Source organism: Eutrema salsugineum, unplaced genomic scaffold, assembly GCF_000478725.1.
Source record: "Eutrema salsugineum unplaced genomic scaffold, Eutsalg1_0 scaffold_5, whole genome shotgun sequence".
Taxonomy (NCBI): Eukaryota; Viridiplantae; Streptophyta; class Magnoliopsida; order Brassicales; family Brassicaceae; genus Eutrema; species Eutrema salsugineum.
The window spans coordinates 14,597,546-14,618,010 of record NW_006256612.1 but is presented as its reverse complement, the minus strand read 5'-3'; the positions used below and the strand labels follow the sequence as shown (position 1 = coordinate 14,618,010).

The following is a 20,465-nucleotide window of genomic DNA, read 5'->3' as shown; positions in this document are numbered from 1 at the left end:
TTTCGTCTTTAAAAATATGAAGTTCTTCAATGTTGTATCTATTTTTCTGTTAAAAAATGGCGTGTTTCGCATGGTCCTAATTTCAATGAGAAACAAAAAAGCCAACAACAAATGTCACGAAAACTTCTTTTCTTAACTCTAACTTCTTGGATGAGAGAGATTGTAGATAAATCAAAAATGGAAATATGTATTTTTGGTGTATTTACTGGTATGTCCTAATACTCAGTGCCGTTCTTAGATTTATAGAGGTGTAAGGCAAATTGTAATACTGAATGAAACATACAAAAATAATGATAATAGAAAAATTTTATTTACTTCTCATTTTTCCTACAAATACATTTATCAAATTTTCCTAGAGATATGATAATCAAACTATTTAGTTCCTCTTATAAAATAAAATGTTTAATATTATGGAATTCTTCAAACAAATATACTAAACATATATATCAAATTATATACATAAATCTAGATTTGAAATTAATGTGGCCCTATAATTTTATTAATTTTGATGTGGTCTTACGCCATTGCCTAATTTTTTGTTCACAAGGCACGGCACTGCTGATACTGTTTATACGAATTAGTGTTGTGTTTATGATCTCATTTAAAGTTGAATCATTGGCTGGTTACCTCACGCTCTCTTATATGAAAAAGGAGCTCATAATATGGGAGGTTTATTTATAATAATGAACTTGTCTCTGCTACATCAAGTTTTTTTGTATGAGAAAGGGGTGCTATACGTTTTGAACTTCTTGATCTTTTCTTGTAGAATTAATGCAAAGGCATCCATTTCATAGACGAAATTTCTTATAGAAAATAACACAAATTAAGTCTTTTCATGATATAGTAAATACTTCATACATGTGGAAGCAAATAAAACATTATACTGATCCTTACCTCTCTTGTATGTTGTGGTTGCATTTGATTTTTCATCTTGGTTTTCCCTTGCTTGCGTAGCTGTCTTCTAGATTGACTCATTTTTCTTTTTTGGGTGTTCCTCTCAAATGTGATTAGTAATTTTTTCTTATTTTATGAGAAATTCAATTTAATGCAAATAAAGATTAGATCTCAAATGTGATTAGTAATTTTTTCTTATTTTATGAGAAATCCAATTTGATGCAAATAAAGATTAGATCGTTAAAGAAAAGATGATTTATCACTTTTAAACTTAAACAAAATCAAGTAAAATTTTCATTACAAATTGCTACTCGCACAATTACTGCTAACATGTCAAATTTTTAGAAACAATTAATCTATAGAAACAAAGCTAACACCATATTTAGAAGATTTATAGATTTATAGATGAAAAAATTATTATATGAGTGGGTAGAGCCAGGAAGAATGACACTATACGCTAACCAGCGTCGCATGTTTGGGCATAGAGGAAGGCGTAGAAGCAGAAGCGGAAGGAGGAAGAGGCGGGGAAAGCATTAGCCAGTTCATACGCCCAAATCATAAATAAAGACGCCGTATATTTACTGATTTTAAGTTTTTTTTTATTAGTTTAAAACAAGATATATTTTCTTTTTATTATAGCGCGAATGTATATTAATTAAATTATACATTAATCAGGCTTGAGATTAAAGTAGTATATGGCTAAAGGTAGTTTAAAGTTTAAAACTTAAAGTTATTATTAGAGGTTTGACCAAATAAAAAAAGTGATTAGTGGTAAAAAAATTTATAAAATAAACCATTCTCTGTGGTTCTAATGTTCTTGGCCAGCTTGATCTTCTTAGAGGGAAATAAGCTGTATGTGAAAATAAGCTTAATTGGCTGGTATGACTCAAGTTGTAACACTTTGCAATCAAGAAACGCGGATTAAAGCCTGCAAAACAGCCATAGCTTAACCTTTACAGTTACTACCCACCTAAATACGCAAACTCCAAGCTCAAATATGCTTAGCTTCATCAAACAGAGAGATTTTGAAGGTACAACTAGTTATTATTAATTTCCAAATTATTATCAAACTCCAATATCCAAATTATTAATTTTGACATCTAGAATTTTCATGAAATTATATTTTAATAACAAATTTCATTTTCTAATTTATAGAATTCTATCTTCATGAAATATTAAAATGTAATAAATGAAGCAGCCAAACAGTTCGGCTGTGTGTAGTGAAATAGTTCGGCTTTGTCTCCCTCCTTACCCTCTGTTTCACTATCTTGATCAATTGTCATGATCAAGCTCACCCTAGTAAAAGCGAGAGTCACAAGTTCGAAACAGGAGATTAGAGTTTAATAACAGTGAAATAGTGTGAACTCTTTCTTTGTTGCTGAGTTTTAATAACTTTTTCTTTATATGTTTTCTTTGAAAATAAGAAATTTTAGCTTGTTATTTTGTTATGATTACAGTTTTTATATCTCATCTGTATATAGTTACGCTTGCAAAACTTGTTGATTTGTGTTACAGTTTACAAGTGTGAAAAACATATGACTATCCTCGGGTCCCGACTAAGCCTTTGGCCCAAACCCAAATTTCCCACATAATTGTGTTTTTGTTTATAAATTTGATTATTATAAATATTAAAACTTAATAATTTAACAAAAAAAATATTTTTTAAAGAAAATATTGTCATTTGAATTTTTTATTTTTTATTTTAAATATATTATTATTTAAATATTTCTTTTAGCAAGATCGGATATCCGGCAAATATTCAGATTTTTAGCGGATATCTGGAAAACGGATATCCGGATAATTATGGAGCGGATACAGATCAGAAAAATGATTATTCGGCCGGAGCGGAGCGGATCACGGATATCTCCAAAATCCCGGATATCCGCTCCGCGCCCATCCCTAATAGAAGATGGACCCGGGTTGTCTAGCTATGAATCAATTAGCAGGGGCAATATCGACTTTTGGCAAAGAGATTAGGGCTAGGGCTTTGACCAGCGACAGTAATAATCTATATAATAGCCGCGTCAACTGCTCTGCTTGCTATGAAAAGTCTCCCTCCTCTCTCTCCGTTTCTTACAATTATGGATCTTTAGATTTGCGTTGTTCCATTATCTAGGGTTTCATTACATGCTCTGCAGGAGCCTCCCGGGCTAATCTGAGTACAGTGCATGAGGAACTAAGCCCCAAAGCTGCTGCTAGATTCTTTTTGCCGTTTGTGTTGCAGGCTCGCCTTGTTCCTTCGGCTTTTCTGTGTCAAAAAAGCGGCTAAATCTCTTTGGTAATTCGTTTTTTTATTGGATGAGTTTGCTTGGTGGCTATGATTATAAAATTACCCGCGCTTCTGAGATCCATTAAGGTCAATGAAGCATATACGGTAAAACATGGTTGAATTTCTTACTATGAGCCCAAATTTCTTGTTTTTTTCTTTTGGATTTCTCGTCTTCAAAGTTTTTGGCAGTGATGATTAATTCTAACAGCTTGATACGCCAGTTCTGCTTCAGATAATTCTTGATTGAAAAAGCTGTATTCATATCTGAGCCTAGATCTTAAATTTTTCCTACTTTGTTTTCCTCCTTTGGTTTTTTTTTTTGGGAATTTGGATAGTCGATGAGGATCTAATCCAGTTGTATGAGGTGCAGTGGAGCCGAGACTCTGTTTACAGGGAGAACCCCTTGGCAGAAGCTGCAATTTCTTTGAATTCATTGGATTTTACTGAGACTTTCCCCTTAATTATTCATCCTTTGTTTTATTTGATCATTCTGTTGCATGAGTTTAAACTATACACTTGCACTTGTATATTTGTGCTTGTAGTCTGAAAAAACTCAGAAATTGTCAGTGTTCTCATCAGCTTCATCTCTCTTAACCATGAGACTGGAGTTAAACAAGTTCACTACATTACCCTCTTTGAAATATACATTTGAGTTTTTTGGTTTGTTGTTTGAGTTTCTGTTTTCGTATTACTCCTACCTGGTTCTGCATTGTGCATATAGAATGTTTTACTTATTCACGAGATTGGAGATTAATCGTAGCATGGATGTTTGGTGGAATGAATATGCTCTGTTGGTTTTAATGCTTCTCGAGGCTTATGAATGGTGGTTTTCTGTTGACCTGCTAAACGTTTAATCATTTGGATGTGGCGAGTTCTTGGATTGGAATGGGGCATCGAGGAAGGAAATTAACTATCTGATGTCAAATTCTTTGTTGAGAGAGATTATTGATAAAAGCTTGATCATTTGTATGTTACGAGTTCTTGAATTGGTAAAGGGGCAGCGAGGAAGGAACGAACTCTCTGTTGTCAAGTTCTTGGTTGAGAGAGATTTTTGATAAATCAATAGCGGAATAATGGTGAATTCACTAGGATGTACTTGATACTATTTTTACGAACTAAAGTTCATGTTCATCTTAGTAAAAGTTGAATCATTTGGCTTGTTTTCCCAAGTTCTCTTATGAAAAAAGATGCTGTGATATTATGAGAGGTTTTCAAAAATAACGAACTTTGTCTCTGTTACATAGTAAATCAACGGCATCCATCGTCTCCAGTGTTATTCCATTGCGTCTTAGACTCTGAGAATGCTACAGAACCTAATGTTCATGTACGTTCTCCTTGTCCCCTAGTAAGTGCTGTTTTCACCAGATCGATTGATAACATGTCTTTGATCCTCGCTGTGACTGCGTCTGAAGCAGCCAACACGCCTTTTTCTCCTAACAAATCTCATTTCTTGACAGATGCGATTCCTTGGTTGGTATAGTTCGTCTTTGTCTTCCTCTGTTTCACTCTCTTGAACAGTTGTCTTTGATCGAACCGTTGGACTACAAACGCTGGCAAGCATGTATAATCAAATTAGTTATTTAGTTATGATACTGTTTCCTAATGATGGAAACAATATGATCGCGATCCAATTGTGGGTGTTAAATCTTTTAGTTTTGTTGCAGAGAAAAGATTTGGATTTCGGAGATAAGTAATTAAGTAGACAAGTCACTACATTTATTTATTTGTTTATATATATATATATCCACAATCGATCCAGAAAGCATTTGAAAAAAAAAAAAATCAACCTGGAGAGGAGAAACACATTGAATTTGAATGTATAATGAATTGTTGTCTGAAACATATTCAAGTTCAAGACATTTCTTCTTTCTATCTAAGCGCCGCCAACCGCTTCTCCAGTTCATCGATCTCAGAACTGCACCGAAACATAATCTGAGTTTTGATTTCGACGTTGAAATTACGGATATGTGATCTAGTTATGGATACCATACCTGCTAGAATCTTCTGCATTCTTCCCGCCAATTTTACCTTTTGGAGCAGATGATAACTGCACATGGATTAAAAACAGAGATAGAGAATCAATCACAGAGAAGCTAATGACGAGACGGAACAATGAAGAGTATTGATGCTTAAGACAAACCTGTGAGGCGATATCAATGCCGATTTCGTCGAGAACCTAACCAGTACAACAAAACAAGAGTTATTTTTTTGGTTAAAAGCTTGAAACAGTCTCTCTAAGTCTTAGAATTGAATAGCGCGGAATTGTACCTGGTTTGTCAAATCCTCTGTTTCTTCTTCGGCTTCGTCATTGTCTAGAGCATCATCAATGGCATCTGACATCATCTCAGTCTGAATACCACATATTCACTAAGTCAGAATTAACTATTTTGACGACTGTGTCATGGATTTAAAGAAACAGATGAATTGATATGACTTACAGTCATGTCCATCTGCGCAGACTGCTTTTGGAAGTCTCTCATAACCTTAGCCTGTTTTGCTGGATCCATATTCTGCAGAAACACTTAAGTGTTATACAATAGAACATGTTGATGAAAAATCCATCCAAAAATCAACAAACACATATACGGAAATTTGATATGTGTTATATAGAAGTCTGACCTTGCTCATAGCTGACATTGCCTTTGTGGCACCTTGGATTCCAGCTGCAACCGAGGTATGTGCATGCATAGCCTAAACACCAAAGTGAAAGTTTCCAACACTACTCAATTTTGATATGAAACAGAGATATTTTACAATGAAAGGAGACAACTTTCAATCGAACAGACCTGTGTATGAGTAGCTATGCCTCTCATTTGAGCTCGGCTCCCTTGTAAGTTAGCTATTTGCTGCCTTAACCTGATCAATTGCCGCGCAAGAATCTTTGTCGCTCCCTGCATAAAAACAAACAAAAGATGTCGAACACATCATGTAGTTGCTATGACAGACACAAAATTCCTCCTGGAAAAGATAAGAATCGCCGATCGATAAAGACTACTTGAACTACCTCATTCCCTGTTTTAGCAGTTCTTTTTATCTCGAGAACTAGCTTTTTCTCCTATCACACATTCATTAAAGAAACACGGAAGATTTGTCAGTCATATTTGTACACTGAAATACAAAAGTTTGGATGAAAACATTCTACATTCTCATACTTCTGACTGCAGAGATCCGATTTCCTTTTCGATTCCTGAAAAAGGGGCTTTTTTTCAACAATTTGAAACTTAGAAGCTAGCTTTCCAATCAAAGCCACACCTTTGCAAACAGGTCTTAAAGCAAATCATATGAAGAAAACAAAATACCTCTTGTAGCTTGTGTCATCTCTCTCTTACTCTGCCTAAGAGCCTCTGCAATTTACCAAAAAACGATACATTCAGATTCTGAGCCTAGAGTCATTATAACGATTAACGTGTTTCATAAAACGAGATTCTCGATTTTCTGACGAAACCAAGCCAGATTCCAGAGGAAACAACAGTAGAATTATATGATCACGATCGCGCCACCAAATTACACGAGTCAGCCCGGAGAAACCCAGATGATCAAACTCCGATTAGGTCAATCAATCGGAGAAACAAACCTAATTTCAAAACATAATCCGATGATATAACAGAAACAAGTCGAAATCAAACCTCTCGGATTTGGTTTCTTCGCGAAGATGTTCATGCCTAATATCTTTACTCTTTCTCTCTGTATTTTTGATCGGTGAGAAAAGACAGAAAAATTCTGCTTCGAGATGGTTTCAAAGCTTCAGAACACGGAGACTCTGTCGACAGAGAGTTTTGGCTTCGACGTGTAAAAGGATCGCAGCAAACTCCTGAGATTTTTTATTATCTTATCGATTACGTAAATAATACTCTTTATATTCCGATTTGTATTTGTATATTTTTTTTCCAACATTTGTTTCCAATTTGCTTGCATTATGTGATAACCATAATAAATCGGGGATTTCTCTTAAAAATTCTATTTTAAAAAAATCCACAGATAGTCGTTTAAATAAATCGGTGAAATCTGTTATTACACGTTGCATTAACATTTAGATAGAATGTGCGGCTCACGCGGCAGTGTGCGCGTGGTTTTGTTTTCAACTTGCAAGTGCGTGTTACATAGAGATTATTACAGGAGATAACCCTCGAAAGACCGTAATCTCACTCCATCTCTGGGTTCGATGAAATCCACCATATCCGATGCTTTCGCTGTTTTTGTTTTCCACTAAATCGAGAAATTCGTTCTAATCACAGAGAAAGATGGCGTCCTTTAAGTTGATGTCTTCTTCCAACTCGAGAAATTCCGATCTGTCTCGCCGTAATTCTTCTTCTGCTTCATCTTCTCCCTCTGTAAGATCGAACCATCTCAGACACTCCGATCACTCGAGGATCACTTTCGGTTACGGCGGAGTAAACGATGTGACGACGTTACACGACTACAACTTCGCCTTTGATCCAAATCTCATGGAGACGGCTATTGATCTTGACCGGAGCAACGGAGACCGGAACAGCGTAAACGGCGGAAGAAAGAGTGTGGACGATGTTTGGAAAGAGATTGTGTCGGGAGAGAAAAAGACGATTATGAAGGAGGAAGCAGTAGCACAGGAAGAAGATACAATGACACTTGAGGATTTCTTAGCGAAAGCAGCATCAGCCATGGATGATGATGATGATGATTCCGACGAAATCGATGTCAAGATTCCGCCGGAGAGACTCAGCTATACGACGTTCGATTATCCGATGATGCAGCAGCACAATCCGTTTCAAATGACTGAAGGATCCAACGGTGGAGGAATGAGGGGAAAGAGAGGGAGAGTGATGATGGTGGAGGCGGCAATGGATAAAGCTGCAGCTCAGAGACAGAAGAGGATGATCAAGAACCGTGAATCTGCTGCTAGGTCTAGAGAGAGAAAACAGGCTTATCAAGTGGAGTTAGAGACTTTGGTTGCCAAGTTAGAGCAAGAGAACGAACAGCTTCTCAAGGAAATCGAAGACAAGGCTAAAGAGAGATACAAGAATCTTATGGAGCAATTGATTCCGGTTGATGAGAAACCAAGGGCATTGTCGAGGTCCTTTAGCAGGAGCCACTCCTTGGAATGGTAAAATAGTTGAAAGTCTCTGGTGTATTTTGTAGCGGTAAATAGTTTGTATATGTAAATAAACCTATGGGCTTGATTACCATAATATGATAATCTATATAGTAAATGATGGGGACTATGGTTACTACTTGCCTTTCAATTTCTCAGGGATGTAATGGATATTACATATAGCTTTTGCCTGATTCTAATGATTTCGTATGAGACCATAAGGAGTAGATATTGTGTGTGGACCCATAAGGGATAAATTCTATTTCTAGAGGTTTCGCTAACACATTGTTGAGAGAAAAAAAATTTAGTGTTTAGTTAGGCAGGAGCAGAGAGGTCTTCGTCTTCTTTATTCTCCTGGCATCGTTTTAGCAGCTCAAGTTGGCGTCGTAGATGCAAAACCTGTACCAACCACAGACAACGAATTAGTTGGTTTTACTACATTTTTTGTGGGAGTTTCCTTAGCTTCACGAGGTAATCCTTAGAGAATGGGAGGCTAACCATAGAAATGGAGTATTGGCCTAGTTAATTTACCTCTTGTTGAAGCAGAGTTGGGAGGCTAACCATAGAAATGAGCTGTTTCATTTCTTGCAAAAGTGATTGGTCTTTGATCCCTGACCAAGTCTGTGGTGGTAAAGCCAACAGAAGAGCAGTGAACACATCGTTCCCGGATGGGCAAGTCACATTTTCATCACCAAGACCTAAATGGAAAACAAGAAAACAAAGATTAGAGAGTGATCTCTTGATAAGAATTTTGTAAAATAATAAAATTTGACCATGGTTTCCTGAAATCTAGCCTGAAATTATGGTATCATTCGGGTAATCTAGCTTAATAAGTAAAAACTAACCAATGTGGGACTCGTCACAGCTTCTTCTAGCCCTATAAAATGTTCTCGTCGGTAATATTAGTTTGGAGCCGGTTCATCGGAATAGAAACTTCAAATCTTTAATAGATTTGAAGGTGGTCGGGTAAGTGCTGATTGTGAGCCCACAACTTCTAAAAACAGTCCTATCGTGATAACCCACGTTCAAGACTATAAATACCTTTGATGCATTTCACACAAGTTTCCCGACAACAGGACTCATCTGATTCTTGAGAACTAGCCTTGGCAGCAACATATGGTAGATTGTCTTCGTAACCCACCGAGAATAGAAACTTATCCACGTGTTTGAACAGTTCAGTTTCCTGCACTTGTTTCAGCAACTCTTGCTACAGTAAAACGAACAATAGAACAGTGATGAACCGATTGATGGAATATAAACCCGGAAAATGAATTCAGAAGCAACAAAAAAAGAGAGAGAATACCTTTAAGTTGAGCCTTGATTTCTCTTCTGAGCTGAGATTTTGATTTACATCCTCTGTTCTTCGAATCTCAGCCATCCATCTGATAAATTGGTTGAAATTTGACGGAAGTGACTTGAATACAACATATAAGATTCTTTCAATAGTATCAACATGTTGTGAGCTTACAAGACGAGGAACATCTTCCTTCAAATATTTTGCAATGCCAATCCAGCTCTCATCCTTGCAACTCTGAAATAGATAATTAAAAATCATCACTCACTCCAACTTGAAAAAAAATGTCCGCTTAAAGCTCACACTCACATCGAAACACTTTATGTAAAATGTGATTGATTCTATTCGTGTGGATGATAATGTAAAGATTGTTATTAGGAAAAGAACAATAACAAAAGTGAAGTGATATAAAACAAACTAGTAGCAACGACAAATAGAACAATGACTTTGGACTTACCAGAGTATAGAGTAATCCTGGTTCTCTGTGGGGTCTAGATATAAGCATGAATCTGGAAGTAAAGCAGAGTACCAGAAAAGAGAATTTGGTACGAAAGAAATCGATTACTTTCTTTAAGTAAAGCCTAAGAAAAAGAAAAAGAAGAAGAAGAAGAAGAAGCTTATGTACCCTCTACGCCTCCCTGTTGACTGATCAATACTGTCCATCGCATCCCAAAGAAGTTTAAGAGGAACCCAATGAGGAGGATACTTGAAACGAGCGACATCAAGAATCAGAGCCATATCTCTTTCAGCATTATAGCCACCAATAGGTGAAAAATGGCCTGTTCCAGTCTGCAATCAGATATATTATGATCCCGATCAGGCATGAAACTTTATATCAAGAAACTAAAGAGCACCTCAAGGATTTCTGGAATTCACCTAGATGCCATAAAAATACACAGATTAGGCCAAAAAAGTGATACCTGCTGGAATACTCCTCTATGATATGTTGAGATCATGTGACAATTATCAGAAGTGGAACATTTGAGCACGTATTTGCGGAAATCATCAATGGTGCTCTGATTTGTGCGGAAAGCTTCAACTTTTGCCCCTGAACTATGAGCCAAGCAGACAACTTTACCAAATGTAATGCCCTTGTCCTTGACTACTTCAAGCGGCTCGCAACATTCCAGCATTGATTCATCAAACCACCTCCAAGGCCCTAAGGGAAATCAAAATATTCAACAATCGGTAACTAAAGGTGGTCCTCTAAACACAGTTGTCTCCACAACAAAAAATTGAATTTGAGAAATACCTTTCCATTTTCGCCCCGGGTCAATAGAAAGAGAATTCAAAACCATTGAAAGACTAGCTAGACCACAATACGCAGGCTCAGACTGCGTCTGAAAATAAGAAATCAGCCTGAAAAACCCTTCCATGGTGCCTTTCTGAAGCGCTTCATTGAAGATTAGCTGCATAAAGGTTGAAAAAATTATAACTCTGGATTCAAAAAAAAAAACTTATAGGCAGTGACACAGAGAGGCTCCTTTTGTCCTCATAGTGACACAATCTTTGAAGTTTGCTAATTCGTGAACCAATTATTCAATAAACATACTCAGATCTCACCAACAACGGAAAATGCTAAAACAGGAAGAGGTATAGGGTTATACGAGTTGTACACAGTTCCCGAGAAGATGAGATGTCTAGACTGAGAACTAACCAAATCAATCCAAGTAAAACCAAAAGCAATCATCGTCTCTAACCAGAAGCAAAAGGCAGTAAAAGTAAACAAAAAAACCTAGATTTCTCAATCGAATCCATGGATCGAGAACTTGAGAGTACGCACCTTGCCTTCAACAGAAGCGAAATCAATCGCCGGAGGAGAGGGAAGGGACCGCCGATACAAACTCGCCATGGACATCACGGCGGATTGTCTATAGAGGTTTCTCATAAAGAGCAAACTTGCGCCGAAAGATTCGGGGATGTGCTCGAAACAACAACAAACAAACAAAAAAAGTAGAAGAAGAAGAGCTCTAACGAAAAAAATGGCGAGAGATTGGGAATGTAATGGAAATGCTTTCCATATGTAATTATTGTATTTAAAAAGTAACAAAATCGCAGAGAATTCTCATTTAATTCAAATGCAGATTTAATGGATCCTCTCGTCTTCTCTTGCAAGGAGAGTGAGTGGGAAGACTGGTTCAGTCAAAAAATTTGTCAACCGCGGAGGAAACGCCACTAGCGTCCGGTTATTTAGCCGGTCCGGATCGGTTTGTATATATACTTTTGATTTTGATGATTATTGTTGACTGAACCAGAATAATATTTCTTCTCGCCTGATTACAGTGGTTATTGGTCAATGGTAAATGCTTTTTTTTTTTTTGAACATCGGTCAATGGTAAATGCTTAAATATGTTTTTTTTCCCCGAATTCAACTGGAATATTGTTTTTTGGTTTCATGTCTGACACATGCATAGTGCATGAACGCACGTTAGAACTATATATATATATATTTTTTTTTTTTGACAACAGCACGTTAGAACTAATTAAAAAAAATAATCTCGCAACAAACAATGTATATCCAAAACCGATAGTTGACACTTGACACTTGACATATAGAGAGGTAAATCATAACTATTCTCTAATTCATCATCCGCAATTTAAGATCAGAAACCAATAATTACACGAATCTTTAGATATTAAAACTCTAAAAACAGAAAAGAAAAGAAATTAAAATTACTAACATCATGAACAAGATTAGAGATTTATAATTGACTAATTAAACTTTTTTTCGGCTATAAATGACTAATTATATATTGTGAAATCAGAGACAATAACTCAACCGGTTAAATGAGAGCCAAAACACATCAACACAAATCCACATCCGAATTCAGTTGATCACCTCGATTAATATGAAGAATCATGCATAATCTCTCTAGAAAATCCGAAAAACCCATTCAAACTGAATTTCCTAGTAACCCACCAAAGCTATATATATGATATTTGAACTAGACCATATACATCGTATATTTGTGCGTTTAAATATCATTGGAGTTTGATATCATTGATCCTGCATCGGACACTGAACCACTTATAGATTCTGTCTGAGATCCACGTGCTCTTCGCGAAGATCTTGAAGACCCACCATTTGCAGAATCCTTAGACTTTTTCCGACGAGATTTTCTAGAACCATCTTGAGGAATGTCAGAAGATTCCTTTGACCTCCGTGAAGTTCTAGGGTTTCCACTAGAATTCGAATATCCACGTCTTGATCGTTCCTTTGCTGGTGAACCCAAATTGTTCGAACGGTCTCTCGATGATTTTGGAAGTCCTGGTTTATCACGTGATCGAGTCGAATCTGCGGGTAAACATTCCACGTTATTTTATTATATACTATAAAACAAAAAAATTATAATATTAGACTTGATTCGAATTACCTTCAGAAATACAGGACGCATCCTCCTTGATATTTCCTAGAGGCGCCAATGAATACCCACCCAATGCGTTAAAATCATTCATCTGCATTGAATTTATTTTTATTTAATAATAATGATACGTACATCGTTATACCCAAAATTATTGATAATATAGAGAAAAACAATTTAGGTATGGATGTGTGTAAATACCCAGCTAGGTGAATTTTGATTGACAGATCCTCCATCCCAACCAATGTGGGCAACATGCTTTACATCTGTTGGAGTTCCAATTTGCATCTCTGGCTCTTTCTCGTTTTCTGCATTATACAATTCACAAAGAGTAATTTATATTCATAAATACTGGGAATAAGAAAAAAAGAAGGAAAATATAAGAATGAAGATGGTATATATATATAAATTTTGAAAACCTAAATAACTCACCAAAAATTTGAGAAATGTACCTAAGACCCTTCAATAGGCTCTTCATTTTGTAGTTCGACATAATGGAATTGCCAAACCAAATCAAAATAGTTTCTGAGGGAAAAGAAAAGGAAGAAGCTATTCTGTGTGTTTGTTGTTATTTTTTTTTTGTTCTTCTGGAAAAATAGAAGCATGTAGTGAAATCATAATCGAAAAGAAATCACGTAAATTTTCATTTCAACTCGATTAAGCTAGAGCCATTGTTGATGGTTTCTCTGAAAGCATTTCGATTTAAGATTCTCCGACGTAGAATTTTTATTTCTCCAAAATAAAATGTTGAATCAAGATACTCGGTTATTAACCAATAAAAGAAAGAAGAGAATGTTGAGAGGTAAAATCTTAAATTTTGGTTTCCAGATGTTGAACTAATAACGTGGAGAGGAAAAAAAGAACAAAAAAGAAAACTAATTAAGTGAACGACATTTAGTTGAAAGTGGATTTAAATATGGTTTAAATATATGAGGCAAATTTAATTGTTTTCTTCTGTATTGCAATCTTAATTTGGTAAAACTGTAAAGAGAACAGTTGTTAGTAAAACAAATTAATTATTGGCCACTAATTGATAAAAATAAAATACAGACTTCATATTTAGATCGTTCTGTTTAGAGACTAACCACTCGTATGCAATCATTTTTAGAAATAAGAACGATTAACCAAGATGAACCGGCATATTAAAGGTGGACAATGTAAAAATATTAGGCTACATATCGATTCGAGGTTATAACACGATACATATAGTGATTGAATTTTTTTTTTTTTCTTTCCCGAAAACTAAATTGACATAAGAAAGTCGTATATAATCATTATAAACACTATTTTCTTTTACTCTCAATATCAGTAGTAATGATCACCATTTTATTTTACTCTCAATATCAGTAGTAATGATTATCAATATCAAACTAGGAATTTCTTTATAAAATTTGGTATAAATTTTATGAGAAGGCGATTAAGATTTCATTTCCGATTCCTTAGACTCAGTAAACTACAAATTGAAGATCGGGTCACAAGGACAGAAATATTTATCTTATCATCTGCTGTCATGCAAACATTGTTATTTGTTAGTAACATCCAAAACGAAATATTAAAGTAATGATTTCGATATGGTTCTAAACACACCAGAAAAAGAAAGAAAGAAAACAAGTCCTGACACCTGAAACAACAGAAACTGTAATATAATACATGAAAAAATAATCTATATATAGCTAGAGACTACATGTGTTAATGGAATATCACAACATAATTTTTCGGTGATATCGAAGAAAACCTGTAACATATGTACAATGTAGCGTTTGTCACGTGGACCCTGTTGTCTCACACACCTGAAGACACACATACGTATTCGATTCATATACCCATACAAAAATACACTATACATAACATATACACAGACTGTACACCTATATTGCGTATTCTGGTTTCTTTCTACCACATAATACAGAGGGAAATATCAAACATAACCTAAATATAAAAAGAAACGCTTTCGTCTTTTCTTTTCCTTTCAGATTAACCAACAATTAAGGAACCGCCTTAGATTTTCCGACAACGTGTTTGCAGACGAGATAAAAAAAATGAACAGAGCAATAATTAAGACTCCCCGCATGTCTTTATATAGGTCTGTAAAGGAGGAAAAGGAGAGAGTGAGCAACTTAAATCTGAAACTGAAAGCAGAGAGTGGAGAGAGATGGTAGGAGAAAAAAGAAAAAGAGGAGAGAAGAGAGGAAACCCTTTGTTGAGATGGAGTGTGAAACAAGAAAGCTTCACTCATGGCTTCTCACGATCTGACCTCCAAGCTCTCTCTGCCATTTGTGAGGCTATTATGCCTCCTGTGCCGTTGCTGAGTTTAGATCTTGACATGAAGTTGAAGGTTTTACGCAACGATGCCCTCTTATCTTTCTTCAAGTCTTCTTCTGATCAGTCTCATGTTCGACCTGATGAGGTTTGTTTACTTTTTGACTATTTCTTGAGGATGAACAATCTTATTTCTTAAAGTAAACAAAGGCTCTAGAGCAATATAAGCATCCGGATTGAGGACCCTACTTAAGTAAAAAAAAAATGGACAAGTGAATATATATGTGTAGGATGATATACATCTACGACGTACTTCTTAATTACTCTACTAATCTTCAGTGTCGTCCACGTTAAGTTATTAATGCAAATATGTTGATGATCGAAAACAGGTAGCAGAGGTGATGGCGACAAAGGCAATGCCAGTGACAGTAAAAGTGGTGAGAATAGTGTTGAGGCTCCTCACTTTCAGATTGGGGACGTTGCTGCTTTGCGGATTTGTCTGTCTTGATAAGAAGAATTGGCCTTTTCTTCTCAAATTCTCTGACATCTCTCTTGACAAGAGGGAAAAGGTTCTCCAGAAATGGAGCACACAGTGGTATAACCCTCTTGTAAGAATTGCTTTTATGATGATCAAAGCCATCTTCTTGTTCTACTACTTCACCTGGGTTAGTCTTTCATCTTCCTCTGCGTATCCTCTACACAAACTGTTCGTTTATGTTAGATGTTATGGAGATTTTTGATTGAACAATTCCAGCAAAATAGAGGTTTAATGTACATGATGATATTGAAGTTAATGGTTTGGTGATGATATTCTACAATTGGCTTCGTCACCAGGACTAATCAATTGTCAGAATTGTTGTGTTTCTATTCCCGATTAACAAACTTTTAAACTATATATATATATATATATTTTTACCAGCACAAACTCTGATATATATCTTTTGCCTGTGTATAAAACTATTTCATATGCATACAAACAGACAAATGAGAATTCAGAAACCCCGGCATGGGATGCAATTGGTTATAGCGTGAACTTGGGTGAGAACGAGGACATGGAACACAGGGAAAGGCCACTAGAGAAAGGGATCATCGAGACTGCAAAAGAAGATGAGATGAGCATCAAGCAACGTCTGATCAACAAAGGTCTTATAGTCACAGAGGACAAGGAAAGTGACAGTTACAAGATCGAGTGTGATGCGGTGGTAGTGGGTTCTGGCTGTGGTGGAGGAGTTGCAGCTGCAAACCTAGCAAAGTCGGGCCTTAGGGTGGTAATCCTCGAGAAAGGGAACTACTTTGTGCCCCGAGACTACTCGGCTCTTGAGGGTCCTTCTACGTTTGAGCTGTTTGAGGCGCACAGCTTATTGATGACTCATGATGGGAGGTTCCGGTTCATGGCAGGGTCAACTGTCGGTGGTGGCTCTGTTGTAAACTGGGCAGCGTCCTTGAAAACACCTGACGCTATCATCAACGAATGGTCGGTGGATCGAGGGATTGCAATATTTGCTAGAGAGGAGTATACGGCGGCTATGGAAAGAGTCTGCAAGAGGATAGGCGTCACTGAGAAAATCATCAAAGAAGGGTTTCAGAACCAGATTCTTCGTAAAGGGTGCGAGAAGCTTGGTTTGGACGTGACAGTGGTGCCAAGGAATTCATCAGAGAAACATTATTGCGGTAGTTGCTCGTTTGGATGCAGAACCGGAGATAAAAGAGGGACAGATTCAACCTGGCTGGTGGATGCAGTTAACAACAATGCCGTGATCCTAACACAGTGCAGAGCTGAGAAGCTGATCTTGGCTGATAACGATGCTCAGACGAGAAAGCAGAGCGGACGAAAAAAAATATGTTTGGGAGTCACAGCTTGTCCATCAAACCGAACCAGAAAGAAGCTTCAGATCAATGCCAAAGTGACAGTTGTCGCTTGCGGCTCGCTTATGACACCGGGGCTGTTGGCTTCTAGCGGGTTGAGGAATCCAAACATTGGTCGCGGTCTCCATATCCACCCTATCCTCATGGTTTGGGGCTACTTCCCAGAAAAAAATTCAGACTTTAACGGAGCGGCTCATGAGGGAGAGATCGTGACTTCATTACATTACGTGTTTGAGATAGACTCTACTACAACACCTAACATCACACTGGAGACTCCAGCAATAGGACCAGGAACGTTCGCAGCTCTCATCCCGTGGGTCTCTGGGTCAGACATGAAGAACAGATTAGCCAAATACGCAAGAACGTCTCATATTTTTGCTATGATTAGAGATGAGGGTGTTGGAGAGGTGAAGGGAGGTCTCGTCAAATACAGACTAACCAAAGCAGACGAAGAGAATCTGGCAATTGGGTTAAAGCAAGCACTGAGGATCTTAGTCGCAGCAGGAGCAGAAGAGGTGGGCACATATAGGAGCGACGGGCAGAGGATAAAGTGTAAAGGAATCAAGGAGGAAGATCTAGAGGCCTTTCTACGTACCGTGAACGTGCCAGCTGGAGCTGTCTCGATGAGCAAGCATTGGACTCATTCCTTTACGGCACATCAGATGGGATGTTGCCGTATGGGTGCCACTGAAAAGGAAGGAGCCATTGATGGATATGGAGAGAGCTGGGAAGCGCAAGACTTGTATGTATGTGATGCAAGTGTTTTGCCTACAGCTCTTGGTGTTAATCCTATGATCACCATTCAGTCCACTGCTTACTGCATATCCAACAGAATAGCCATGTTAATGGAGAAGAAGAAGAAGAAGAAAGACTGAGAAGAAGAAGAAGCAGCAGTGATATCGTTGCTTACCCCGAAGCATAAAAAAATTCATGCCCTGAAGAAAGCAAGAACAAGCTCAAAAGTTTTTTTTTTCTCAGCTATATCTTCTTTATATCCTTTCTACACCATCCTGTCACCAATTAAGAACAAATTCAGTTCAACGAATAAGCGAAACTGTGATTTTGTATGCTACAACAACGTAGGCAAACACTTCCATCATCATCATCATCATCATCATCATCGCGTTTCTATCAACACAAAAAAGTGAAACGTGTTTTCGGATCATTATAAACTCGTGACGCAGAGAACGATCGATACGAACGCAAACGCGACAAACCACTCAAAACGCATTCTTTGTCTTCCACAAACTGAAAAAAAAAGCACAGATCAAATGATCATCGGTTTTCTCGAATTTAATGCTGTTGTTTTCACAAGTTGCATAGAGCATTTGATCCATAACTGACACTATGCTTGGTCATTATCAGATTTTATCTTCCAGAAAATGATGATCTCGGATTGCATCTTTACAAGCATTCAAATCGAAGATCCATTGACTACCTTTAACAATTGGAAAAGATTCATCAAAATTGATATATTTTTTTTTGTTCAACACGAATGATCGGAACAATCCACTGTCATACCATCAAAATCCACAAAAAGGCTAAATTCGCAGATAAGTTTTTCTGATTTGGGAACATAATCCATTGGCTAATTGATATTTCTGATGTACAAAACGCGACCATCTACCTCACAACAAACAAACCCTAAACTTTCTCGGTCAATTTCAAGGAAGACGATGAAGAGAGAGAGCGAGAGTCAGCTTTACAGAGAGGATTTGAAAAACATTTGAAGAAAAAAAAAATGGAGAGAGAGAGAGATAGGGAGGGGCAGGTTCCGGTTTTAGGGCAGTCTTGCTTGCCGGGCGACAGACCAATGATATATCTCCACGTGTCCACGGGATTACGCCGATCACAGTTTGAGAAATCGGGCAAGCTGGGCAGGATTGACGATGCCGGGCAAGTGGGCTCCATCTGCCCGTAGGAGACTAGCAACCTCCGCATACCTCTTCCGTTTCGGCTCACTTTCCTCAGCCGGCTCAATAGTGTGGCTCGGCTTTAACATCTTGGGCTCGACCGATTGGGCCGAAAGCGGACCGACTTGGGCTCGAACCGAATTCCATTGCTCTCCGAATAGTGTGCCGTTGGTGAGAAACTCGTGACTCAAGTAACCGGCTAACATTAGCTGGTTTGAGCCGACCGACTCGGCTGCAATTGGAGATTTTCTGGAAATCGAATTACCCGGCGGTGGAGGAAGCTTCGTCACGGCGATTTCCGGCGATTTTTTGACGACGGATGAAATATCGCCGTCTCTTTCTTTGCGCTTGTCCGGCGTGAGAACGCGACGTGGTGGTAAACGCATCGTTTTGGTGTTCATGGTGCTTCTCTATTGGGTGCATGCCACGTCAGCACTAAATAAAAATGAAAAATATTAACTGCCGTAAAACAGTAAAATCAAAATATTCGGGTGAAAAGAATTGGAGAATATTTTTTTATTGGTGAGAGAAATAAAATCCGAGAGGCCTACAGAGAGATAGAGAGGGAAGGGAAAGAAAGAGAGAGAGAGATAACAGAAAAGTCACGGAATGGGTAGGTTATGACAATTTATAGAGGCCGGAGGGTTAGATTCCCCTTAACGTTGTACGATATTACAAAAATACCACTCCGTTTGAAATGACTGGAATACCCTTTTTTGCTTTACCGTTTCTTCAATTTTGGGTTACCATTAAAGATGAATTGACTGAATTGGCCTTTTCGATAGTCTCGTAAAAGTAGTAGTATAAAATTACAAGGAAATTGAGATTTATTGAAAAATTATGCTTCTTTATAAGCTTCAATGTTCAAAAGCCTATCGATATTACAGGATTCAGAATCCAATGCTTGTGAAATCAAACATAATTATTTGCAAAATTGCAATTAGCACGCTATTCTATCCTCGATTTAATTTAAATATGGTTATCCTTCTAGTAAGAATGAAGCTATTCCTTTAATATTTAGGGTATACACCACTAATAATATTTTCAAATTAAGTTTTGATCAGTAATTTGAGCAATACTACTAATCACTGTGCGACATGTATTGGTCCCATGACCATGACTTGTTGTCACTTTAAAACAAAAACAAAAATCAAACATTTATTATTTTATTATCAATGTTATAAAGCACGAAGTCAATTCTTAAAATTTATATCTGGCCCTTTATATTTTGATCTACCCAGATTTATACTTATCTTCTATAAAATGGTATTAAACAAGATTTGCATTTTTTATGCGTGTAGCATAAGATCGACAGTACATATTTTTTTTGTATCTCTGTTAAAATTATCCTTTCCTATTTCTGGGTTGAGGGCCTTGAGGCTATATGTAAATGAAGAGATGCGCACACGCTAAATATAAGGGAGAAAGAAATTTGATTAAGGTTAGACTTTTTCCCAGTTTACATTTAATTTATTTATAGCACCTAAACTTAAACTTTCAACGATGGCGAGAGCTCAAGTCCAAGAAATGACCAAATTTT

General features: G+C 37.1%; 6 protein-coding genes and 5 non-coding genes across 16 annotated transcripts; 7 read left to right on the top strand and 4 right to left on the bottom strand.

Annotated features, from left to right (window-relative positions):
- Window positions 1-2,942: 2,942 nt before the first annotated feature.
- LOC18994469 (vacuolar protein sorting-associated protein 2 homolog 3) lies at window positions 2,943-6,992 on the bottom strand. 5 transcript variants are annotated; one of them, XR_002898039.1, is made up of 11 exons: window positions 6,790-6,992; window positions 6,463-6,507; window positions 6,316-6,362; window positions 6,168-6,218; window positions 5,950-6,054; window positions 5,783-5,854; window positions 5,602-5,673; window positions 5,432-5,512; window positions 5,155-5,339; window positions 4,951-5,078; window positions 2,943-4,713 (listed from the first exon to the last, which is right to left on the bottom strand). XR_002898039.1 is itself a non-coding variant. In XM_024152769.1 (11 exons), the coding sequence occupies exons 1-11, from the start codon at window positions 6,821-6,823 to the stop codon at window positions 5,033-5,035; spliced, it is 645 nt and encodes a 214-aa protein (XP_024008537.1). In that variant the 5' UTR covers window positions 6,824-6,992; the 3' UTR covers window positions 4,957-5,032. The 5 variants fall into 5 exon arrangements, 4 of the variants coding, with proteins under 4 accessions (XP_024008535.1, XP_024008536.1, XP_024008537.1 ...); XM_024152769.1 differs by lacking the exon at window positions 2,943-4,713 and having other exon boundaries at window positions 4,957-5,078; window positions 5,155-5,210; window positions 5,304-5,339; XM_006418121.2 differs by lacking the exon at window positions 2,943-4,713 and having other exon boundaries at window positions 4,962-5,078; window positions 5,155-5,210; window positions 5,304-5,339; window positions 6,316-6,350.
- On the top strand, window positions 3,027-3,167 carry LOC112084210. The gene has a single exon (XR_002898168.1). It is a non-coding gene; the product is annotated as a small nucleolar RNA snoR134 (small nucleolar RNA).
- On the top strand, window positions 3,207-3,301 carry LOC112084205. Its single transcript, XR_002898163.1, has one exon. It is a non-coding gene; the product is annotated as a small nucleolar RNA U36a (small nucleolar RNA).
- On the top strand, window positions 3,344-3,438 carry LOC112084244. The gene has a single exon (XR_002898201.1). It is a non-coding gene; the product is annotated as a small nucleolar RNA Z223 (small nucleolar RNA).
- On the top strand, window positions 3,498-3,613 carry LOC112084249. Its single transcript, XR_002898205.1, has one exon. It is a non-coding gene; the product is annotated as a small nucleolar RNA Z278 (small nucleolar RNA).
- Window positions 3,685-3,792, top strand: LOC112084193. The gene has a single exon (XR_002898151.1). It is a non-coding gene; the product is annotated as a small nucleolar RNA snoR97 (small nucleolar RNA).
- Window positions 6,993-7,294: 302 nt separating the features above from the next.
- Window positions 7,295-8,434, top strand: LOC18994468 (G-box-binding factor 4). The gene has a single exon (XM_006418120.2). It carries the CDS (start codon window positions 7,405-7,407, stop codon window positions 8,245-8,247), a length of 843 nt encoding a protein of 280 aa, XP_006418183.1. The 5' UTR covers window positions 7,295-7,404; the 3' UTR covers window positions 8,248-8,434.
- A 65-nt stretch (window positions 8,435-8,499) lies between these two features.
- LOC18994467 (glutathione gamma-glutamylcysteinyltransferase 2) lies at window positions 8,500-11,508 on the bottom strand. The gene is made up of 9 exons (XM_006418119.2): window positions 11,309-11,508; window positions 10,778-10,934; window positions 10,446-10,684; window positions 10,151-10,314; window positions 9,983-10,034; window positions 9,535-9,762; window positions 9,273-9,438; window positions 8,763-8,929; window positions 8,500-8,630 (listed from the first exon to the last, which is right to left on the bottom strand). Exons 1-9 carry the CDS (start codon window positions 11,411-11,413, stop codon window positions 8,547-8,549), a joined length of 1,362 nt encoding a protein of 453 aa, XP_006418182.2. The 5' UTR covers window positions 11,414-11,508; the 3' UTR covers window positions 8,500-8,546.
- A 992-nt stretch (window positions 11,509-12,500) lies between these two features.
- Window positions 12,501-13,380, bottom strand: LOC18994466 (CRIB domain-containing protein RIC8). Its single transcript, XM_006418117.2, has 4 exons — window positions 13,320-13,380; window positions 13,089-13,195; window positions 12,900-12,981; window positions 12,501-12,820 (listed from the first exon to the last, which is right to left on the bottom strand). The coding sequence occupies exons 1-4, from the start codon at window positions 13,378-13,380 to the stop codon at window positions 12,501-12,503; spliced, it is 570 nt and encodes a 189-aa protein (XP_006418180.2).
- A 1,659-nt stretch (window positions 13,381-15,039) lies between these two features.
- Window positions 15,040-17,924, top strand: LOC18994465 (long-chain-alcohol oxidase FAO1). The gene is made up of 3 exons (XM_006418116.2): window positions 15,040-15,294; window positions 15,536-15,811; window positions 16,127-17,924. Exons 1-3 carry the CDS (start codon window positions 15,040-15,042, stop codon window positions 17,885-17,887), a joined length of 2,292 nt encoding a protein of 763 aa, XP_006418179.1. The 3' UTR covers window positions 17,888-17,924.
- A 239-nt stretch (window positions 17,925-18,163) lies between these two features.
- Window positions 18,164-19,511, bottom strand: LOC18994464. Of its 2 annotated transcripts, XR_002898033.1 has the most exons (2): window positions 18,534-19,511; window positions 18,164-18,260 (listed from the first exon to the last, which is right to left on the bottom strand). XR_002898033.1 is itself a non-coding variant. In XM_006418115.2 (1 exon), exon 1 carries the CDS (start codon window positions 19,324-19,326, stop codon window positions 18,862-18,864), a length of 465 nt encoding a protein of 154 aa, XP_006418178.1. In that variant the 5' UTR covers window positions 19,327-19,511; the 3' UTR covers window positions 18,510-18,861. The 2 variants fall into 2 exon arrangements, 1 of the variants encoding a protein (XP_006418178.1); XM_006418115.2 differs by lacking the exon at window positions 18,164-18,260 and having other exon boundaries at window positions 18,510-19,511.
- Window positions 19,512-20,465: the final 954 nt, after the last annotated feature.